Source organism: Mobula birostris, chromosome 9, assembly GCF_030028105.1.
Source record: "Mobula birostris isolate sMobBir1 chromosome 9, sMobBir1.hap1, whole genome shotgun sequence".
Classification (NCBI taxonomy): domain Eukaryota; kingdom Metazoa; phylum Chordata; class Chondrichthyes; order Myliobatiformes; family Myliobatidae; genus Mobula; species Mobula birostris.
This window is the reverse complement of record NC_092378.1, coordinates 49,460,254-49,481,162: the sequence shown is the minus strand read 5'-3', so window position 1 is coordinate 49,481,162 and position 20,909 is coordinate 49,460,254. Positions and strand designations below refer to the sequence as shown.

Here is a 20,909-nt window from a genome sequence, read left to right as displayed (position 1 = left end):
AGTAACTCAAATAACCAACCTTTTACAACCGTGGTGTGCAGGAGAGCATCTCTGAATGCACATCACGTCGAACCTTGAAGTGGATGGGCTTATAACGGCAGAAGAGTACGATCATACACTCGTGGCCTATTTATTCAGTACAGAAAGCACCTAATAAAGTGGCCACTGAGGGTATAAGTGTCTTTATTCACACGGCAGATCTTAAGGAGAGGCAGTCTGAGACTCGCACTCCTGACACAATTTTATTTTTAAACACAATGACAATAAACAAGCAACTACGGTTTCAGAGACTATAATCGCCTCCTTAATGTAACATTTCAAATATCATCAAGTAGCTTTGCAGATTTGTATATTTACAATGGTGGCACATCCCAACTAGCAGAACCCCTTTAAGTATTTTGTTCATCAAAATAAATTCTATTTGTGATGAAAGAGTATATACAAGAATAAAACATGCAATGCTTTTTCATTCTTACATTAATGGTCAATGCATTAAGCAGTATTTTGTTACGTTCCTTAAAACCAATAGGAGTGTTGCCACCAGTGTAGAGTCGTATACTACTGCAATAATTGAGGGCTTCCTCATCCAACCGGCCCCTCTCTGTCCAGTAGTGCAATACTTCTAAAATATAGATGACATCCAAAAGCTTCTGAGCATGAGCTCCAGAGACAGTAAATATAAGTGTTGAACAATGGCTCTATGAAAATACAACTAGTCAGAATAGTAAGTAACAACCCAGACCTGTCATTAAATTTCCTCGGCATCCACATCACAGAGGACGTCACATGGTCCGTACACACCAGCTGTGTGGTGAAAAGGCACAACAGCGTCTCTTTCACCTCAGACGGTTGAGAAAGTTTGGTATGGGCCCACAAATCCTAAGAACTTTCTACAGGGGCACAATTGAGAGCATCCTGACTGGCTGCATCACTGCCTGGTATGGGAACTGTACTTCCCTCAATCGCAGGACTCCGCAGAGAGTGGTACAGACAGCCCAGCGCATCTGTAGTTGTGAACTTTCCATGATTCAGGACACTTACAAGGACAAGTGCGTAAAAAAGGCCCGTAGGATCATTGTGGACACAAGTCATCCCAATCACAATCTATTCCAGCTGCTACCATCTGGGAAATGGTACTGCAGCATAAAAGAAAGGACCAACAGGTTTCGGGACAGCTTCTTCCACCAGGCCATCAGACTGATGATTTGAATGTACTCAATATTACATTTGCTGTTCTATTTATAATAAATTATTATAAATTACTACGATTGCACATGGCACATCTAGATAGAGACGAGACGTAACGTAAAGATTTTTACTCCTCATATATGTGAAGGATGTAAGAAATAAAGTCAATTCAAATTCAATTCCTGAACTGTGTGTGAAGTAAAAGGGATATACCTTTAACACAATGGTAATACAGGAGATGGCTGTCTAATGGTTTCCCTGATATGATCCTAAAGTTTCCAATGATCACTGATTAACATGAACATTCATCCATCGTTTTTTCCTGCTTAGTTATGATGGGACAAAATCAAAATGTCCCACACCTAGAGATTGGTTTCAATAGCCTTAAAGTTGAAATAAAATTGTGATGAAGGGTCGCAGCTTGAAACATTGACTGCCTAATTGCATCCTACCTGAGCTGAGTTGCTCCAGCTTTTTCTGTGTGTTGTTGAAGTTAAATTGTGAACAGATTTTATTTTCAGAAGACCAGTTCTCGTTTTCATTAATCCATAACTATGCTGGGCAGATTTTCATAACCCCAGGATAATGCTGAACACTGTGAAAGGCTGGCATCAGAGTACTGCAAACCACAATGCCTATCCTGTAAATTTAGATCTCAGATTAACAATTATTCCTTAGCCTCTACAGTCAGAGTTGATGGTAATTTGTATTCTTTGCATTTAGATTTTTTTTAAAGGAAAGGAAAACCAGTGTTTCTTTTAATCTCTGCCAGGCGTCATCCTGCTGCTGCTGGACAAGCTGAGGAAGATGAAGTGGGAGCAGATGTGGCGACTGACAGCAGAGCGAGAATTGATGAACATGTTGTCCACCTCGCTGGCTGATCAGGTACCTGCCTTTGTTCCACGAGAAAGATGAAAAGAAAGTTTAGCTTTATTTGTCTCATATACATCGAAACGTACAGTGAAATGTGTTGTTTGCACCAAATCAAATCCGCGAGGATTGTGAATGGGCAGCCTGCAAGAGTTGTAACTCTTCTCGGGTCAGTATGACGTGCCCAAAACTCTCTAGCCTGAAATAAACGATTTTGCAATGAGGGAGGTAACCGGAACACCCAAGGAAATCCACGCCGTCTGGGGAAGTATATGCGTTCTATTTGCAGGCTGTGGAAGGAATTGAACCCCGGTCGTTGATCACTGGCTAGCAATGTAAAGTGACTGTGCTAACCACTACGCTACCGTGGTGCCCTGCATTGGCTCAGCCCAATGTCAGGAGTCTCTGATCCAGTATTCTTGTATGTAACCATGGAAACTTGATTACTGAAAAGCCTATTCTTGCTCCTTCAAGTTGAGTCGAACTTATTTTCATTTGCACAGGTACGGTGCGATACATATATGATGGAAAAACTAGCTTGAAGGAGCATCAAAGGCACATAGATACACACAGGATATAAATTTTACATAAAATTATAACAACAGTGATTAAAATAAAGACTACGCAACAACAAGACAGTGCAAACAACAACAAAGACTTAAAGTCTGTTGCATGTCAGGCTGCATCTACAGAGGGGAATAAACAGATAACATTTCCAGGTGAGTATCTTCATCAGGACTGCTGAAGGGTCTTGGCCCAAAACAGATACTGTTTATTCCCTTCCATAGACCCTGCTTGACTTGCTGAGTTTCCCCAGCGCTTTGTGTGCGTTGTTCAGGATTTCCAGCATCTGCAGAATCCCTTGTGTTTGTGTTTGTCTTGTTCTTTTCTGTCCTTTGATTTTATTGATTTTTGACTTCCTCGCTTCCCCGTCTCCAATTTCACAGACTATACTGTTCTTACCCCTTCATTAGGTGCATGTTCATCTGCCTTTGCTCCCCTCTGTCTCCCCTTCTTTCAAAGTCACAAGGCTGTTAATCGGTGAGATACATAATGTCTCGAGGCCACAGGGCTGAGTAACACAGTGCTGAAGACATTGGGTGGGTCAGTGACCCGGGTGTGACTCTGCTCTCACCTGTTGTCTCAGTGGAGTTTGCACTTTCTCTCTCTCTGTCGTTTCCTTCCACACATCTTTAGGCTAAATGTCCATTGTAAGTTGTGCCTAGTGTTTTGGCTTGCTGTAAGAATCTGCGGGGAGAATAAAATGGGATCAGTGCAGAATGGGTGCTTGATACTCAGTGGGCTGAAAGGCTTCTTCCTGCACTGTACAACCCTATGTCATTCAGAGAGAAACAAAGGGAGAAGAATATGTCAGGAGTGAAGAAGACGTGTCAGTGGCTATACTTCATTACTGTTAGAGGAAACTCCAGTAAATTCCTACAGAGTACCATGGAAAAGATTCTGACTGGGTGGGGAGCCTCAAAGATCAAAAGAGGCTACAGAGGGTTGTAGACTCAGACACCTCCATCAGAGGTACAAGCCTCCCCACCATCAAGATCATCTTCAAATAGCGGTGACTCAAGAAGGTGGCTTTCTCCAATAAGGACCTTTTCCACCCAGGACATGACCTCTTCTCATTAGTACTATCAGGAAGGAGGTGCAGGAGCCTGAAGACCAACACTCATTGATTTAGGAGCAGTTTCATTTCCTGTGTCATCAGATTTCTGATCAGTCCATGAATCCATGAACACTACCTCAATATCCCTCTTTTACACTCTGTTTTATTGTTTACTGCAACTAATAGTAATTTTTATGTCTTGCACTGTACTGCTGCCACAAAACAAGTTTCATGACATATGTCAGTGATAATAAATCTAATTCTCATTCATATTTTAGGAGACTAGGATATATTAGAAGCATATTGTAGCACAAAATCATCTTTGTCAGGCAGGTATGTGGTCTAGAGAACTTCCTCTCTTCTGCTATTTTGATAGGAGATGAAGAGTTTAAATTGAATCATTTTACAATTCTCACACTATTCTTTACAGCAAATATTTCAACTTACTGTTTTAAAAGTAAGCTTGCGCTTGCCATTTTGTGATGATCCTGAGAAACTATTTGCTCAGTGAATTTATATGTACAGGCTACCTTTATATGCTGGAAGCTAACAGAGATGACTGAATTCTGGTTGCTTCGTTGTGAATGGCCATGAAATGTAGGGCATCAGTTTTTATAAACACAGGAGATTCTGCAGACGCTAGAAATCTTGAGCAACACACATAAAATGCTGGAGGAACTCAGCATGTCTGGCAGCATCTCTGGAAGGAGATTAACAATTAGCATTTCAGGCTGAGTTTCTTCACCAGGACTGGAAAAATCCTCATGAAGGGTCTCCATCTGAAACATCGGCTGTTATTGCCCTCCAATGATGTCACCTGACCTGCTGTGTTCCTCCAATATTTTATGTGTGTTGTATCAATCTTTATTTCATGTAAGAAAGTTAAGGAATTGATCAAATCTGCCTAATCATTCATGACTAATCAACCCTAGGCCTTAACTCTCCTGCTCTGTTAGTTCTCCATAGCCCTCAATTGCTGCTTTTTTTTCAAAGCTTTTTTCCATCCTTAATAAACCAACCAGCTTAATATTGGTATTGATTTAGAACTGTCACTTGTACCAAGAGCTGGTGTGCCATCCAGACAAATCATCATTCCACATGTTAGTACATTAAGGTAGTGAAAAGAAATCGGAGTGAGTGAACGAGACCTCCGTCGGTCAGAAATAACCATGGATGTCGTGTCCTAGCTGAAAAGATACGCAAGCCAGGTCAGTATGATATGGAAAGCGAGCTGCAGCCTCTCCCTCTTAACATATCTGACGAACCCAAAGGATTGGCAGAGACTGATACAGATGGGCACCAGCAGCATCGCAGGAGTTACCAGTCAGCGTTGAACTCAGTGTAGGACTACCTAATGGACTCCAGCTCTAGATTTTCCCTCAGGGTTTACTCCCCCATGAATGGGCATAGCCACAAGGCAGCAGAGGTTTGAGATCAAAGTTTTCCTTCTAGATGAGCTGCCAACCATGGCTGATGAGCTCCATCTGCCCGGTGACTGGTTTTAAGGAGCCAATGACCCACCACTGTCCCTTCTCCTGTCAATAGAAACAGGCTTAGTAACTAAGCCGCATATGAAGAGAACAGAATACTGAATATAGTGTTGTAGGTATAGAAATTCCACAGTGCATGTAGATAAATAAACTTTAAGTGCCACAACAAGGTATATTGGACCGTCTTTTAATCAATAAGACCATAAGACAGAGGAACAGAATTAGGCTATCTGACCCATTGAGTCTGCTCTGCCGTTCAATCGTGGCTGATCCTTTTCTCCCCTCCTCAGCCCTATTCCCTGGCCTTCTCCCTGTAACCTTTGATGCCGTGTCCAGTCTAGAACCTATCAATCTCTGCCTTAAGTACACCCAACGACTTGGCCTCCACAGCTGCCCTTGGTAACAAATTCCACAAATAGACCACCCGCTGACTAAAAAAATTTCTCCGCATGTCTGTTTTAAATGGATGCCCCTCTATCCTGAGGCTGTGCCCTCTTGTCCTAGACTCCCTCATCATGGGAAATATCCTTTCCACATCTACTCTGTCAAGGCCTTTCAACATTTGAAAGGTTTCAATGAGATAAGTGTTTGAGAGAGTCTGATAACTGCCCATCAGCCAGATGGTTTTTGGTCTCAAACAGCATGTTTGTATTTTCTATCTTTTGTGGGGGGGGGGGGGGAGAGAAGAGAGAATGGCCAAGGCGGGAGGGGTTCTTGATTATGTTTGCTGCTTTCTCAGTGCAGTGAGACATGGAAGCAGAGTCAATGGATGTGAGGTTGCTTTGCCTGAGTGATTAGACTGTGCTCACAACCTCTGACAATTGTTACCCCATTGATCCAGCCTGCACAACACTCTGCAACAGAGAATTCCCAAGATTCAGTGAGAAGCTCATATGCACCTCAGTTTTAAATGACTGCCCCTGAACTTGTAAGTATGCCCCTTGTTCGAGATCCTCCCATGAGAAGAAATTTGACGATACATTTGGAATGCAGGATTTACATGAATCTTGGGTGAATTCTGCTGAAGAAAATAAAAGAAGCTGTGTGGAAATCCAGAGTCCTAAGTAAACTCAGTAGAGTTCACCCAAGATTCATGTAAATCTTGCATTCCAAACATATCATCTGTGCAAAGTGGAACAGTTGATTAAAATTACTAAACTAATAATCACTTCTGATGCAGATACAAGTTCAAATCCTACATCAGTCATGTAAATCAATCTGGAATTAAAAAGACCAAGATCAGTGATAGTGACCTGAGAACCACTGAATTATCATTAAAAACCTATCAGGTGGTTAATGCCCAACAACAGAGGAAGTCTGCACTTTTATCTAATCTAGCCTTAGCCACGTGATGTGATGATCCAGCAAGCTTGATTAGTCCAAGGATACTTGATGGTTGACAATAACCAGAATTCCCAGATGAATGGATATCAGGGAAGTTGGGTCGATTGGCTGCTGTGACTTGCCCGTGGTGTGGATTGGTGATAAAATTGAGGGAAGTCGATAATTAGAGAGGATGCAGAGGAGATCTACTAGGATGCTGCCTTGACTAGAGAGGGTGGATAGTTTGAGCGAGCTAGGGCTCTTCTCTTTGGAGCAATGAACGAAAAGGTCAACACAACCTTCTGGGCCAAAGAGCTTGTACTGTGCTGTCATGTTCTGCATTCTATAAATGTGGATAAGTTGCAGGGAAAATTGATGGTGATTACTGCATGTTTTTTTTTAAAGCCAGTTTTATGATGCTGTGTTCTCTGCCGCCCCGCAATCTCGAGCCAGGGAAATAAATATGTCAGAGTGAGGCTGTGCAAGCCACAGAATTTGGCCACTTGCCATTATTCTGAGGAATCCCCAGAGGAGCCATTAAGAACTACTGAACTTGAAAATGAAATTAAAATATGCAGGATGTCCTCACTCCATTCCATCATTGATCAATAACAATGAAAAGGACCTCGATATTTATGAGAATTTCAAATCTCCCAGGCGTACAGTTTTAGGTATTTTCCTCTTATCCTGACCCATTTTCAATTTTCCTCCTTTTTCTCTTTCCCATAATGTGCCTTGAATCTTGATAACATGGATTTTTCTGTCCTTACAGCCATGCGTTTTCTGAGATAAAATAACAAAGCAATTCTGATGAGCATTCAGACTTTGAAGTATGTACGCATTTGAAGTATAAACCAGCGGAGGGTTCAGGTGTCACAGAAAGATTTTGTGATCCATTTGCAATGAGGCACACCATGCATGTTTTGTCTGACATGAAGTTATAGAATGCTACAGTATAGACACAGGAGCATTGGTGCAACTAGACAGTGCCGAACTATTATTCTGCTTTAGTCCCATCGATCAGCACTCGGGCCATAGCTCTCCATACCCCTCCCAGCCATGTACTTATCCAAACTTTTCTTAAATATTGAATTTGAAATGGCACCCATCATTGATGCACACTTTCACCACCCTCCAAGTGAAAGAGTTCTCCTTCATGTTCACCTTACACATTTCACCTTTCATCATTAACCCATGAACTCTAGTTCTAGTCTTACCCAACTTCAGTGGGAAAAGCTTGATTGCATTTACCCTATCTATATCCCTCCTAGGCAAGGGTGGCGAGGGTGGATTGCCTCAGGAGGGGTGTGAGATAGGTGGCAGAGAAGCATTGCCATGGTGGGGGGGTGGAGCGAATACAGACATACCCAGCCCTGAGACGCCAGGTAAAGTCATTTGTTTCCAAACATTTGGTTTATTGATCATTACAGAAAGTCTCTCTGGTGCTTCCCACTCCCTTTCCCTCCCTGCCCATTCTTGAGTCCACGATAGGGGTGAATCTGTGGAATACTTCACTACAAGAATATGGAGAGGATGTTTCCTATGGTGGGGGAGTCCAAGACCAAAGGACACAGTCTCAGAGCAGAGGGATGTCCATTTAGAATGGAGATTAGGAATTTCTTCAGCCAGAGAGTGGTGAAACTGTGGAATTCATTGCCACAGGCAGCTGTGGAGTATATTTAAGACAGAGGTTGATAGATTCTTGCTTAGTCATGGCATGAAAGGATATGAGGAGAAGGCAGGAGTTTTGGTCTGAGAAGGAAAATGGATCAGCCATGATGAAATGGCGGAGCAGACGCAATGGGCCTAATTCTCTTATATCGTATCGTCTTACGATCTAATGGAGAGCCATATCACAATCAGGTTTATCACCACTCAGAAATGTCATGAAATTTGTTTTTTGCAGCAGCAATGCAGTGCAATACATCAAATTATTACAGTGCTGAGGCACCCTCGCTATGTATATAAGAGTTTTGAGCACAGTACTGTATATTTTCCTACTGTAATCTCACACTTGGTGTATCTGTTGTGTCAGTCATTCAAAAGATAACCCACCTATTTTCTTCCCACTTTAATTCCATATATTATTGCCCTGTGCATGTTATTCTTCAGTTGTGTTCTGGCAGGTTTATCACCAATAGGCAATATGCATGAGAAAAATAAGTCTGTTGTATTTTGATTGTACAGGTACATGTATTCATGTTAGTATTTAGCAAACACAGGAATTTATGAACATGGTAGTACTGATGACCAATACGTAACACCTGTGTAGTGCTTGTCTTATCTCGTATGATTGGTCGCCACACTCTTTATGGAAAATCAAATTACTTAGTACAACACCAGGTGCTATTAGGTCATCAGAAGCAGGAGGCAGTGAATGGCGGTGCTGGCTCGAAGGGCCGAATGGCCTACTCCTGCACCTATTGTCTGTTGTCTATAACTTTTAAACTCATTCAGTAATTTATCACGGTCTTTGCAAAAATAGTCAGTTCTTTCAAAAAATCAAATTCAGATGCTTTGAATGAAAGTAAACTTATACATCCAACCATAGTAAATCCTCTACGTCATTAAACATATCGTTCCCGTGCTGGTTCTTTGATCTTGAGTGGCTTGCCATCTTGTTTCATTCTGATCATCCATGGAAAGTCGATTCACAAACTTATACGAAAAAAACCAGCCCTGTATACAACAGGATTACAATCCATAAGTTTTTATACACGTTCTATTTTCTGCTTCAAATGAACTCAATATCACATTGTCATTTCCAAACATTACTCAGTTACAAAACTACTGAACATATTTCACACACAAATTATACACTGGGAACAGTAAAAGTTCTAACTCACCAAATCCCTTGGTGTGATTTAACAGAACTAATTCCCGGTTACATAGTAAAGATCTTGGACACTTGTCTCTGCCAATATTGTCTCGTTATAGCTGCTGCTTGTTAAAGCTGTAGCTTTGATAGATCTTTTATTACTATTGTCTCTCCTCCAGGGGTTTCACCCTGAGGTTTTTGAGTAATAGGGTAGAAATACTCACTTTTAACAGTGGAATTAGTTTGATGTTTTATAGTTTGTGTTTCTCTTGCTTTCCCATGCTGTGTCGGCCACACTTCCTTCTCACATAGCTTTTTTTTCCAAGTTCTCTTTTTTTTAAATTTTGGTAAACCTCATTTTCATCCCTCCACAGACAGAGCTTTCTAACATTACATCTTTTGGGTTTAATTAACCTGGGTTACAAATGCAATTAAATCGTTTGAATACTTGAATCGTTATATCCCTCCAAAGTAACTGTGATTTATGAAACCTTCAATTTGCCATCTTCCGGCAAAAATACGAAGCATCTTTGATTCTCCATAATCAAAGATAAGTTTCCCAGAAGATTCAACCATCCCATCGGAAAGGTATTTCATGGATCTCTGAATACAAGCAGCAATAGTTGTGTGGACTAGAATAAAAAGTATGACATTATTAAGTAGGAACTACACTGTCTATATGAAAAGTTTCTTCCGCACATTTTTCCTCCTCAGCTGGGCCAGATTCTGCATTCTGGCAAGACTTGAACCTGCTGGCCGAGCCTGACCACTCTTCTTCAGGGTCAGTGACTTGAAGGCCTGGTTCCCAGCAGTGTGCTCTTCACAGTGAAGAGTTAGAACTTAGAATAAGGAGCCTTGCAGCACAGTGCAAGCCCATCTGTCCATGCTGTTGTGCTGATCTTTTAACCTACTGTATGATCAGACTCACCCTTCACTCCGACATAACCCTCCATTTCTTCATCATCTATGAGCCTATTTAAGAGTTTCTAAAATGCCCCTAATGTGTCTATCTCTACCACCACCCCTGGCAGGGTGTAAGCACTCACTGTAGTTAGTGAACACATAATGACAGATCCTCTCGATCCTTTATTCCATAATACGTTTCCTCACTTCAATGCGTCACATTTCTGTGTTAACATTATATGTCTATCCCACTGATCAAATTACATCTTGCTGGACAGTTCCCAATATTACCCAGTTATACGTCATCTGCAGACTTAGAAATTGTGCTTAAGCTCTAAAGTCTCAGCCAATAGCTTATGTGAATATCCGCTGTGGAAAGATTGAGAGAACTAGTACTCAGTACCAGACCATAAGACATAGGAGCAGAATTAGGCCATCTGGCCCATGGAGTCTGCTCCACCATTCAATCATGGCTAATCCTTTTTCTCCATCTCTGCCTCAACCCCAGTTCCCAGCCTTCTCCCCGTGACCTTTGATGCCATGTCCAATCAAGAACCTATCAATCACTGCCGTAAATACACCAACGACCTGGCCTCCACAGCTGTATTGTGACAACAAATTCCACAAATTCACCACCCTTTGGCTAAAGAAATCTTCTCTTTGGAGCAAAGGAGGATGAGAGCAGACTTGATAGATGTGTATAAGATAATAAGAGACATAGACAGAGTTGACAGCCAGCACTTTTTTCCTAGGACAGCAATGGCTAATACCAGAGGTCATCCTTTTAAGGTAACTGAGGAAAGACTAGGGGAGATATCAGAGGTTGGTATTTTTAACAGAGTGTGGTAAGTGCCTGGGTGATACCTGAGGGACATTTAAGAGACTAAGATAGGCACATGGATCAAAGAAAAGTGGAGGGATATTGTCTATAGGAGCAAGGGCTTAGATGGATTGTGAGGTAGGTTTACACAGGTCAGCACAACATTGTGGGCTGAAGGACCTGTATGGTGCTGTACTGTTCTCTGTTGTAAGTCTATACTACGAGAGCAAGTTTGTAAATCTGGCGGGAGCAAAGGGTGTTGGGAATGGTGAGGTTGGTGCGCCGCGGGAGGGGTGTGGGACAGGTGGCAGAGAAGGAGTGCTGGGGTGATGGATGGACTGGTGCAGACACACCCTGCCCTGAGACACCAGGCAAGGTTATTTGATTCCAAATGATTGGCCTATTGATCATCACAGAATGTCTCTCTGTTACTTCCTGCTCCCTCTCCTCTCCCTTGGCCTTTTCCCAACCATGATTCCCCTCTCCCTACATCCCTTCCCACTCTCTGTCCACAATAGAGACCCATATCAGAATCAGGTTTATCATCACTCACATATCTCATGGAATTTATAAAATTACTACAGTACCTTGCAAAAGTTTTAGACATCCTAGTTATATGTGCCTAAGGTGTTACTTAGATATTATTATCTCTGCTTTTACAGCTTCCTCAGGTACCTTATTTCATATACCAATCACCCTCTGGGTATAAATTTGCCCTGACGTCCTTTTTAATCTTTCTGCTCTCACCTTAAACCTATCCCTCTGATTTTAACTGCCGTATCTTAACTGCTCTGCATCCTGTCAATGTTCCATTGCAAACTACAACAACCCTCCACACTATGCACAACTTCATCAATCTTCGCGTCATCTGCAAACTAACTAACCTGCCCCTCCACTACCTCATCCGTTGGTCATAAAAATCTTAAAAAACAGTGGTCCCAGGACAGACCCCTGCCAATCACCACTGGTCACTGACCGCACCCCCCCAGACAGAATACATTCCATCTGCAGCCACAGTTCGCCTTCTATGGGCAAGCCAGATCTGCATCCACACAGCCAAGCTTTCCTGATCCCATGTGTCCTGACATCCTGAATGAGTGTAACATGGGGAACTTTAGCAGACACATTACTAAAATCCATATACATCACGTCCAATACTCTAAATTCATTACGTGCTTTGTCACATCCTCATAGAATTCAATCAGGCTCATGAGGCATGATCTACCCTTCACAAAGCTATCCTGACTATCTGTAATCAGACTGCACTTCTCCAAATGCTGCTCTCTAAGAATTTTCTCCAAAAATTTGACCAATGCTGAAGTACGACTCACTGATCTATATATAATTCCCAGGGTTATCCCTATTCCCTTTCCTGAACAAAGAAATAACATTTGCCTCCCTCCGGACATCTGATATTGCTCCTGTGGCCAGTGAGGACACAAAGATAATCACCAAGGATGCAGCAATCTGTCCCCTTGCTTCCCATGGTAACCTGGGGTATATCCTGTCCAACCCTGGGGTTTATTTATCCTAATATTTTTCAAAAGTTCTCACACATCCTCCTTCTTAACATTCACATGTTCTAACATATCAGCCTGTTCTGGATGATGCTATGGAAGACATAATGGGGCAAGTGAAAGGTAGTTCTACTATTAAAGGGACCAGATACATTTTAAAAATTCCTTCAATCTGCTCATAAGTGGCTCAGGATGTGCCTCTGTGATGGAAGGAGAATCTGTTTGTAGAAGCAGGGCAGAGAAGAGTGAAAGCACTTTTAGAGTTGGTGTTTCAGCAATAGTGCTTATTTATTTGTCCTCTTGATTTCAACATGTGCCAGCTGGGGTAGAACAAGGTCTGTATCGAAATAAATCAGAATCAGGTTTATTGTCACTGACAGATGTCATGAATTTTGTTGTTTTGTGGCAGTGATACAGTGCAGGACATAAAAATTACTGCGTTACAAAATAAATATAGTGCCAATGATGAATAATGGGATATGCTCTTGGGCATGGACATTTCAGAAATCTGATAAAGTGATTTGAAGGGTTGCTATTGGCAGGATGCCAAGATCCAGAGGTGTTTTGCCAGGGGGGGGTTGTGGAGTGGAAACAGAATCCAGACCTATGAGGTTACTTTTTGAAAAAAATATGATATTGCCCATTTAAGTCAGAGATGAGATAGAAATGTGATGGAATGTTTCCCTCAGAGATATCTTGAATCATTGAAATTCTTTTCTTCAAAGATGGTAGAAGGCATGTCTTTGGCTATTGTTAAGACAGTGGTAGAGTGATTCTTGGTAAGTGAGGGAATAAAAGGTTATCATAGTTGGCAGGAATGTGGAGATGAGGTTATAATCAATTTATTTGGGAATATATTTAATGGTGGTGGGGCTAAATGATCGACAGCTCTTAAAATAAGACTTTAAGGCTTGCAGCAGTTCATGAAGTCAGCATGTCTGCTCGCTTAATGTTTTGGACACAAGCAAAGAACGGGCTCTAGGCACGTCAAACTCAGGAGATATGATTCATACACAACTCAGTGGGCCGTTGATCGGGGAGGGTAAAGAAAAATAGCTGTTGTGTTCTTAGTCTAAAGCTCAAGGACTTCATTCTTGTAGGACTAGTTAGTGGGTCGTAATTACCCCAAGAGGAAAAACTGACTCGTCAATCAGAACACACGGGTCTCCTTGAAGGTGAGACACCAGGGAGTGTCGGCCTCCTGAGCGTGGAGAGTTGACACACAGTGGTTGGTCTCTGTTCACGTGACATCATTGAGAGAGTGGCAAGGCCTGAATGGTGGGAGTCTTTGATGGTGGATGTTGCCTTCTTGAGGCAACACCTCATGCAGATGTTACTGATGGCGGGGAGGGATGTCCCTGTGGTGTATTGGGCCAAACCCACAACTCTGCATGTTCCTGCTTCTTCAAATCTGACTCAGTGCCTACTATCTACCCTACCAATGCCACTCATTTCTGCCCCCATTGATCCAAACCTACTGCTTCAGCATAAAAGAATTGATTTTCAGAAGCATGGCACATAACAAAGTGTCTCATGGTTGAGCGATGCGCCCCACCAAAATGGCCTTGCTTAGAAATCTGGCCAAAAAAGGAGGTCTTTTTAATGGTGCAACACTCTCTCGGGTGAAGTATTAGAGTGTTAGCCTAGCTTGCGTGCACCAGTTCAGGAGGAGGTCTTGAACCCACAAACTTCAGTTCAAAAATGAGTATCGCGTCCTTAAAGCTAATTGAAGAGTTGACTGACACTGCATGCGCTTACCATCGTGGAAGTCATGAAGTCTTTCAGCCAACTATTAGAGTCCCAATTTTTTGATCCCATTTATCTGCTGCTGGCCTGTAGCCTTCAGTGCCAAGTTGATTCAGGTGTTTGTCCAGCTACTTAATAAAAGAGAGACAAGCGAATACAGATGGTGGAATCTGGAGTGACAAACAATCTCCTGGAAGAACTCAGCAGGTCGCACAGCATCTGTGGGAGGAAAGGAAATGCCAATATTTTGGGTAAAAATCTGCCTGCACTACCCCCTCAGGCAGTCTGTTTGAGATTCCACACAGCCGCTGGGTGAAAAGAATTCTTCCTTAGATCTACCCCAATCTTTTTACCGCATACCCTAATTCTATGTCCTCCAACATCAAAGTTGAGTTTATTGTAATAAGTATTTGTATGCACAGGTGTAATTAGGGACTTGCAGCAGCACTGTAGGCACATAGCAATAGCAAAGCAGCATTCTCAAGGAAAAAATTGCATTGAACATAAATTATATATAATTTTCACAAGAAAGAACAACATTTGAATAAGAAAAAAAACTTAACAACTTTACTCAGAGAGTGGTAGCCGTGTGGAATGAGCTTCCAGCAGAAGTGGTTGAGGCAGGTTCGATATTGTCGTTTAAAGTTAAATTTGATGGATAAATGGACAGGAAAGGAATGGAGGGTTATGGGCTGAATGCAGGTCGGTGGGACTAGGAGAGAGTAAGAGTTCTGCACAGACTAGAAGGGCTGAGATGGCCTGTTTCCGTGCTGTAATTGTTATATGGTTAAATCTATTTAGTGCAAAGTGACACACACAAAATGCTGGTGGAACGCAGCAGGCCAGACAGCATCCATAGTGTGACAAGAATACACATAGATTAAGATGTTAGCTGTCCTGTGGAATCAGCAGTTGGTCTGCCACCTGTCTTCAGGAGAGAGAGAGATAAGGAAAACAATGGAGCAGCATTTGGAGATGTGTAATGAAGGGACGGGAGAGAGAGTAACAGAAGGCGGGAGCTGTCAAGAGCGGCTCCCCCTTTGAACCCTGAACTGTTTGAAGTGATGGACAGGCGATACCCCAGCAGGAGGATAAAAAGGGACAGGTTCGCTAAGGCAGGACACACACGACACCCGAGGTAACAAGACCCTGGAAGCGGTGCGTCTCTCAAAAGTCTGTGGGAAGTACCGGGCCATAAACACACAGGGTGGAAAGGCACGATCGGCGGGAACCTGGTGTGTGTCCACCCTTGCCTTGGTGCCAGGTTCAGCGCAGGGAAACGATTGTATCTGGAAACGGAGGGGTCATGGTCGGTGACCTCAGATGACATCACAAAGGACTCCCCCGACAGCTGACTGCGAAGGTTTGTGTGTGGAAACCGTTTGAATATTCATTCGTTTTGCTCTCTCTCTCCTTCCCCCACACTGTCCATCTCCCATGGCAGCGATTACTGCGAACTGAACTGAACTTTGCGTCACTTTGAAACTGGTCATTTGCCCCTAGACAACGATAGAGCTTGATTGATCCTGTTATCTGAATTCTGTGTACATGTATGTTTATCATTGCTGAACTGTTGCATTTATTATCCTTTTGATTAGAATACTGTGTTGCTTGTTTCTTTAATGAAACTTTCTTAGTTCTAGTAATCCAGACTCCAACTGAGTGATCCATTTCTGCTGGTTTGGCAACCCAGTTGCGGGGTACGTAACATAAGGAAGAAGCGCAGTTGATGTTTTGGGCCAAGATCCTTCGTCAGGACTAACTGAAAGAAGAGATAGTAAGAGATAGTGCAAAGTGATCAGGATAGTCATTCTGTTGCTATACTGAGGTAGTGACTAGGGTTGTGTCAGTCACTTCAAGAACTGAGTGGTTGAAGGAAAGAAGCTGTTGTGAACCTGACGGTGCATGACTTCTGTACCTCCTGCCCGATGCTAGCTGTGAGAAAATAGCATGGCTTGTACAGTGGGTTCCTTGATGTCGTCTTGAGGTAGCACCTCATGTAAATACTTGCTAAGATGGGGATAGATGTACCTGTGAGGTACTGGGCTGAATCCACTGCTCTCTGCAATTTCTTTTATGTTCCTGTGCATTCAAATGGAGTTGTTTGCTACTGTCTGCCCTCTCAATGTCCCTCATTTCTGCCCCTGTTGAACTGGGCCACCTGCCTGGGCAGGAAAGGGAAAAAGAAATCTCCTGACTTACACTTCAATTTTCAGAAGCGCGGCACGTTACCGAAGTATCTTGCAGTGAGCACAGTGAAATCTGCAATAGTAATTGTACGCTCCTCCCATGCACTGAACTATTTTGGTGGCTATCAGATCAAATCCTGTAGCCACTGCATCTTGTTCCCCACTGTCTCCCCACACGAAAGTCAGATTTGTCACAGCCACAGCGAGTAGAAATATGAGGCTGTATGACTTGCAGCAGTTCATTAAATTTGCATGTCTGCTCTCTTAATGTTTTGGGCCCAGAAAAAGAACAGGCTTCAGGCACTTCTAAGTCAGGAGTTATGAATCATCCACTACTGAGTGGGCCATCGATTACAGGAGATGAAGAAAAAATAGTTCCCTGTGCTCTGAGTGGAGTTAATCGAAAATTCAAACATTTCATTCTTGTGGTACTAGTCAGCATTAGAAATCTCCCCAAGGAAGAAAAACTGACTTGCCAGTCGGAGCACACAGGTCTCCGTGAAGGTGAGACACCAGGGAATGTCAGCTTCCTGAGTGTGGAGAGCTGACACACAGCAGTTGGTGTACCGATGCTCCCCAAGATGGGGGATCTTTAAAGCATTGTCTCTGAGGGAGTGAGATGAGACAGATTCTAATGCCGCATAAGAGACGGGCATGATGGGGCAGCCAAATGAAGTGAACTTGGGTATTTGGATAGCAGTGCAGATGGCAGACTAGTGGTTAAACTGTGTAGTGGAGGAGTGTTAAATGACTCGGCTTTGAGTAAACGAGCAGTCACGAAGAAAGTGTACTGAACTCTGTCATCCTACTGTTATTACAGAATATAATCACAAGCTTGTATTGATGCTGCCTGTCACGGCTCACTGCCCATCTGCAGTGTCCTGGTTGACTTATCACAGGAAAGGTATCATTGATCTTGAGGTCGATGGATTAAAGATTATTCCAGGTTTCAGCAATTACACTTGCAGAGAAAGATTTAGGGAATTGGCCTTATAATATTTACCTGCATCACAGCAGTTGTTGGACATCAAAAGGTAATTTATTGGCTTTGAAGCTCATTCTACATGAATGGTAACGCACCAGAAAAATGTCTCATTGGCTGTCTGGCTGGTCTCTCAACTGTCTTTCACTTATTGTCCCTCAATCTCACGCGTTCTCTCTCTCGCACTCTCTGCACTTTTTCTCGTGCTTGCACTCTCTGCACTCTTTTTCTCGTGCTCGCACTCTCTGCACTCTCTCTTTCTCGTGCTCGCTCTCTCTCGCACTCGCTGCACTCTCATTGTCTCTCGTTCTCTCTCCCTCTTCCCCCTCTCTCAGCCTCATGCTCTGCCACTCTGATTCCACAGTCTCTACTCTTTCCACTCTGTCCTCCACAACCCCCCAACTCTAGCTGTGCCTCTCTCATCCTGCCCCACACTTTTTCTGACTGTCCATTTCATCCTCCCTCCATCCCTTGACTTTGGATGAATTGGCAGGGCAATTAGTGAAATTCATTAACCATTCAATGAAACTTCCAATTAGAGTTGGTCACCCTCGCAAACAGATCCATTACTGTTAATGCTGACTCTTTTCCAAAAGAAAAACTTTTTTCTGTAATATTGGTCCTGCGAACTGAAAGTAGGCAATGAAACAATTAAACAAACGTGAAGTGCAATTATTTTGGCAGCACAATATCATCTGACAGTTAACCTGATGTTGAAATTAGGAGGAGGATTGGGATTGCTAAATGCAAGTTTGAACAAGATACTACACAGTGACATAATTTCTATGGGCACAAAATTCAGAATGTTGTAGTGGTGCGTTCATTCCACACTAACACGTGGAAGCGCATGCTGGACAATGTCAAAACAAAATGAGGGAAGACTCGTACCTGTAAAAATGTGGTTTTTGAAGACAATGATGAAAGTACCGTGGAAGGACAGAGTAACAAAGAAGGAAATGTTGTGAAAAGCCGGAATAAGAAGAGAGTTGATATCATCAATCAGGAAATAGCAGCTGGAATTTCTGGGACATATGCTGAGGAAAGAGAAGCTCAAACATCTTACGGTGGCAGGAAAAATTGATGGAAGAAAAAGTTGTGGTCGACAGCACATGACATTCATGAGTTACTTTAAGGAATGGACAGGCAAAAGTTTTGAAGAGCTTATTGGAACTTCTGAGTTTAAAAAAAAAAGTTGGAAGACCACGGTCGCCCAGGTCATAGCACACAGCTCATAATGATAAGGACAGTTGGTCTGGCAGCATCTGTGGTAAAAGTAGAGCTGATGTTTCTGGTTGAGCGCCCATCTTCAAGTGAATAACTTTACTTTATACATTATTGTTGCCAAACAATTGATACTACAGCGATATTTGATTCCGCTCTTCGTGCTCCCTGGAGTACAAATCGATAGTAAGTATTAAAAATTTAAATTATAAATCATAAATAGAAAATAGAAAAGGGAAAGCAAGGTAGTGCAAAAAAAACCGAGAGGCAGGTCCGGATATTTGGAGGGTACGGCCCAGATCCTGGTCAGGATCCGTTCAGCAGTCTTATCACAGTTGGAAAGAAGCTGTTCCCAAATCTGGCCGTACGAGTCTTCAAGCTCCTGAGCCTTCTCCCGGAGGGAAGAGGGACGAAAAGTGTGTAACGACATACTATTTAAGAAAGAAAAGTCAATCAACCAATTGTTTACTCTCCCATATCAATTAAATCATAGTTGATTTGTATAGAACATTATAGCTCAGTCCAGGCCCTTCGGCCCATGTTGTTGAGCTGACTCTATGACCTACTCCAAGATCAAATTAATGCTTCTTTCCCACATGGCCCTCCATTTTTCTTTCATCCATGTACATATCTCAGAGACTCTTAAATCTTCCTAGTATGTCTGCCTCTACCAACACATCTGGCAGGGCATCCACGGATCCACCAGTCTCTGTGTTTTTAAAAAAACAAACAACCTCTGACATTCTCCCCTATACATTCCTCTAACTGCCTAAAAATTATGCCCTCTCATATGAGCCCTTTAGGCCTTGGGGGAGAAAAGGTGCCGGCTGTTCACTCTATGCCTCTCATCATCTTATGCACTTCTACAAGGATGCCTCTCATCCTCCAACGAGAAAAGCCCAAACTCAACCAACCTTTCCTCATAATACATGCGCTTTAATCCAGGCAACATCCTAGTAAATCTCTTCTGCACCATCCCTAAAGCATTCACATCTTCCCTATAATGAGGCAACCAGAGTTAAACATTGACATTGAGTTACCCTCAACACTGCTTTCCAATTTTCCCCCCCTTACCTCTTGACTACCTTGTGATGAAAATGACTGACAGCTTCCACCTTAAATGTAATCAGTGACTCCCCTTCACGGTTCTCTGGAGTAGGAATTCCAAACCCTTTGAAAGAAGAGATTCCTCCTCATCTCCAAGTGAAATAGTTGACCCATTATTCTGAAAGTGCGCACACCCCCCCCCCTTTGATTCTAGACTCTCCCACTAGGGGAAACACCTTTTAGAGCCATCGAGTAAAAAGCATGGGAACAGGCCCTTAAACTGGTGCATAATCACCACAACATCCTCCCTGCTAGTCCCAGATGCCTGTATTCAGTCCATAAATCTCTGAGCCTGTCCTCTCCATGTACCTATCCAAACACCTCTTAATTGCAATTCTATCCACCTCAGCTATTTCCTCTGGCAGCTCATTCCAAGTACTCAGTACTGCAGTAATTTTATGTATTGCACAGCACTGCTGCCAATTCCCACCACGCCACTGCCCCACCACTCCTTCTCTGCCACCTGGCCCACACCCCTCCCCAGGCGCGCCATCCTCACCATTCCCAACATCTTTTGCTCCCACTGGATTTGCAAACTCATTTTCCCCTCCACGTTGACAAAACCAGTACTGTGCAGTACAGCACCCTAGCTGTATATATGTGCCTAACACCTTTGCACAGTACCCGAACTTATCTCTTGGGTCTCCTTTAAATCTCTCTCCTCTTACATTGTTTCTATGCTCTCTAGTTTTGGACTCCTGAACCCTGGAGAAAAAGACTCGGACCATCCACCTTACCAGAGAATGAGGACCTACTTTTATTTGTTATATACATATGCATGTATTAGGAATTTGCCGTGGTGTGTTGGTCAGCGCACAACATTCAACAAAGAACAATGACATTCAAAAATTATAAAGAATTTTATAAAGTAATTAATCATATATAATTTTTAAAAACCCTCATACCCCTCATGATTTTATAAACTGCTATGAGGTCACCCCTCATCGTCCTGTGTCCAAGGAATAAAGGTCTAGCATGGCCAACCTCTTCCCTCAGAATCTTTAATACTTCAATGAGAACACCGCTCGCTCCAGTCAGTATTGCCGCAATCTGACCTTCAAATGTCGACTCTTCATCCCGTTAATTAACCTGGTAAACTTTCTTGGCACGATGTCCA

At 42.8% G+C, this 20,909-nt stretch overlaps 1 protein-coding gene across 5 annotated transcripts in view; it reads left to right on the top strand.

The window, feature by feature from the left end:
* The window catches only part of large1 (LARGE xylosyl- and glucuronyltransferase 1), a 442,193-nt gene that overhangs the window by 324,027 nt on the left and 97,257 nt on the right, over positions 1-20,909 (top strand). For all 5 annotated transcript variants that reach the window (XM_072268022.1, XM_072268024.1, XM_072268023.1 and 2 more), the window contains one exon: positions 1,961-2,073. In XM_072268022.1, the coding sequence (XP_072124123.1) occupies positions 1,961-2,073 (113 nt within the window). The remainder of the gene's footprint in view (positions 1-1,960; positions 2,074-20,909) is intronic.